We start from the raw sequence: 2,631 nt of genomic DNA on the forward strand, positions 1-2,631 counted from the left end.
ATATATATATATATATATACACATTTTTAATTATTAAAAAAATGGCATTTTTTATTTTGGCTTGATAAAAACGACGTATTATACACGTATTATACTTTGCCGTATTATACGTCCCGTCCCGTACCTGGCTGCTATGACTACAATGCCCAGTTTACTTTTCAGCATGGTTATGAATTTTCTTAAGACCCCCTTACAAGAAAGACACTATCCAAACGGTTGTAGGCCGGTTAAGTAAGCAGGCTCATTTCACACCGATTACAAAACCTACAAAGGCTAAGCACATGTTCAATTATTTATGTCTCAAGTATTTAAGCATCATGGGTTGCCCACGTCTATTGTTGAAGATCGAGATCTCTCACAATGAGTTTATTTTGGAGACACTATTCGAGAACATGGGTAGCAAGATTCAATTTTCATCTACCCATCATCCACACATGTGTGGCCAAAACGAGTGCAAATTGAGCTTGGTGAGGTAGTGTTGAAGACGAGGACGGGAGGCAGGATAAAAACGTGGAGACAATAGTAGTCCATCCATGATAACTGATCCATTTGTTCAGGACACCAATTCTGAGCCAGACCTTCATAAGCACTCGCATGACATCTATCTTCAAGCTTTTTTCAGTAAATTCTTCAAAGTGATGCTACCGTCCCTATTGTCACGAATTTCCTGATCTGCAGACCATAATTGCAATGAAACACTCAAACATATGAAACGTGTTTTTGTATCAGGCAAGGATTTTTCATTCAGAATCTTGTCTCGGTCTGATGATTGATCATTGCTGCGACATGTCCATGGTAAAAGGTTTAACTTTCCAGGTACTATGTCTAAAAAGTTGAACTTTGAAGTTTGAATCATGAATGATGTATCATGTACCATGTAGCAGGCTGCATGTTGCCTGGCCCTGTCAGGAGTCAGGACTCACACACAAGAGTTAAGACTTAGGACTCACTACCCCACATCTATGCATGTTTTTAAGTGCATTTCATGAAGTTTTTGAATGTTCTACATTTTGTTTACCCTGTACAGCAATATATATAATCAATATTCTAGTTTTTTTGGACCTTGTACCCTCCCTTATGAAACGTAAGAGAAAAGTATGAAACGTTTATGAAATGTGTTTAATGAAACGCTTGGCAACTATGCTGCATACCACCCTCCCATCCGCCACGCTTGGTGGCTGGCACCCCAAAACTGGGGGTAAATCTGTGACACCACACCTTATATTGGACTCCAGTCAGATTTTCCAGCTTACTAGTGTATAAACCTCCCCCCAGGTCAAAGGATCCAATCATTTTATTTCTGGCCCCGTCTTCCCCCTTGGAGTGTAAACACCCTAAGATGCTGATTTGCTACTTTGTTGATTCTAAGAGGTTGAATGAACAAAAGTTGATGAATACCCAAAATCGATCTGCTCTATGAAAAGGCTTTGAAAAAGGTCTGGCTCATTACCCTCCCACAAATTTGGAAGAATAATAGGCAAAGTGGATGAGACTTGTGAGAATTTTCATCTGACTTAAATGAGATACAACAAATTCTCTCTCTCTCTCTCTCTCCAAAATCAACACATAATAAATGGAGATTTTGACCTACTGCACAACATTATGTTTTTGGGGGGATCAAAAGAATAGCATGATGGGCGTTACCGTTCTGGAGATAAGGGCCGTAATCAGTAGCGGAGAGGTGCATCTTGATGTCGTCCAGCGTCTCGCATTGGCAGAGGTTGTTGTAATCAACGGCCGTGAGAAGGCCTCCCCGGTGCCCGCGCACGATTGCCTCCAAATACCCACCGTGGATGTTGAAGGTTAAGGCCTCAAACCCATACATGGTTTCTAACAGAGAGAGCCGATCTCACGACCACGTTAATGAAGATTACAGCGCGACAATCATCTAAATGGTAAGAGGCTCCTCTTAATTTAAGTGCTCTAACGTGGTAGATCGTGATTGGTCATCCTAAGCAAAGTGCTACACACCTCATACCCCCCACAACGAACATCATTGGTGCATCCCATGCCTCATGCCCCATGCTTAATGGGCTGGAGTCAACATCCAACTGAGTAATGTCATGTTATGTCCAACTTGGAGCACATCTTGCTCACTCACACCTATCATGTTGTGTAAATGACCCTAAGGGCGTTCACACATACTAGATGGAAAGATTGCCCATAAATGATGGATGAGTGGAGGAAATGTACTTAATGCATGATATATAGGTGAACAACCTAAGGGACGTACGTCAATGCTATGGGTGGCAACAATGTGGACGAGAAAGATGGCACACCTTACTCAGATGCATGTTCTTATCTAGACTCATGTTGAGTCCATAGGCATCACCTAACTATCACTCAAGAGCCTCTCTATCATGAACAAGCATTCATGTTTAATATGCTAAGCAACAATGTGCAATCATATGTCACCGTGTACATGTTTTCTAGCGCCTCTTCTCGGAGTTGTAACATTCTCATCCCCTTGCATCTAACAAGGGATGTCCTTTCTAGACTACAAGGGACTCACAAAGAGTATGATTAACCATCTTTTACTCTTTTCGTTCCAAGATTTGCTCTAGTCCATGAACAACCTAATCATTTCTCTCTTCGTCCCAAGATTTGCTCTAGTCCATGAACAACCTAATC

General features: G+C 41.4%; 1 protein-coding gene across 1 annotated transcript in view; it reads right to left on the reverse strand.

The window, feature by feature from the left end:
- Positions 1-1,935, reverse strand: part of LOC147627168 (V-type proton ATPase subunit d2) — a 55,135-nt gene extending 53,200 nt beyond the window's left edge. Inside the window, exon 1 of the mRNA XM_086815791.1 lies at positions 1,645-1,935. Coding sequence (XP_086671917.1) covers positions 1,645-1,825 — 181 coding nt within the window. The 5' untranslated portion in view covers positions 1,826-1,935. The remainder of the gene's footprint in view (positions 1-1,644) is intronic.
- Positions 1,936-2,631: the final 696 nt, after the last annotated feature.

Source organism: Cibotium barometz, chromosome 21 (assembly GCF_041138505.1).
Source record: "Cibotium barometz isolate CiBa-2024 chromosome 21, ASM4113850v1, whole genome shotgun sequence".
Lineage (NCBI taxonomy): Eukaryota > Viridiplantae > Streptophyta > Polypodiopsida > Cyatheales > Cibotiaceae > Cibotium > Cibotium barometz.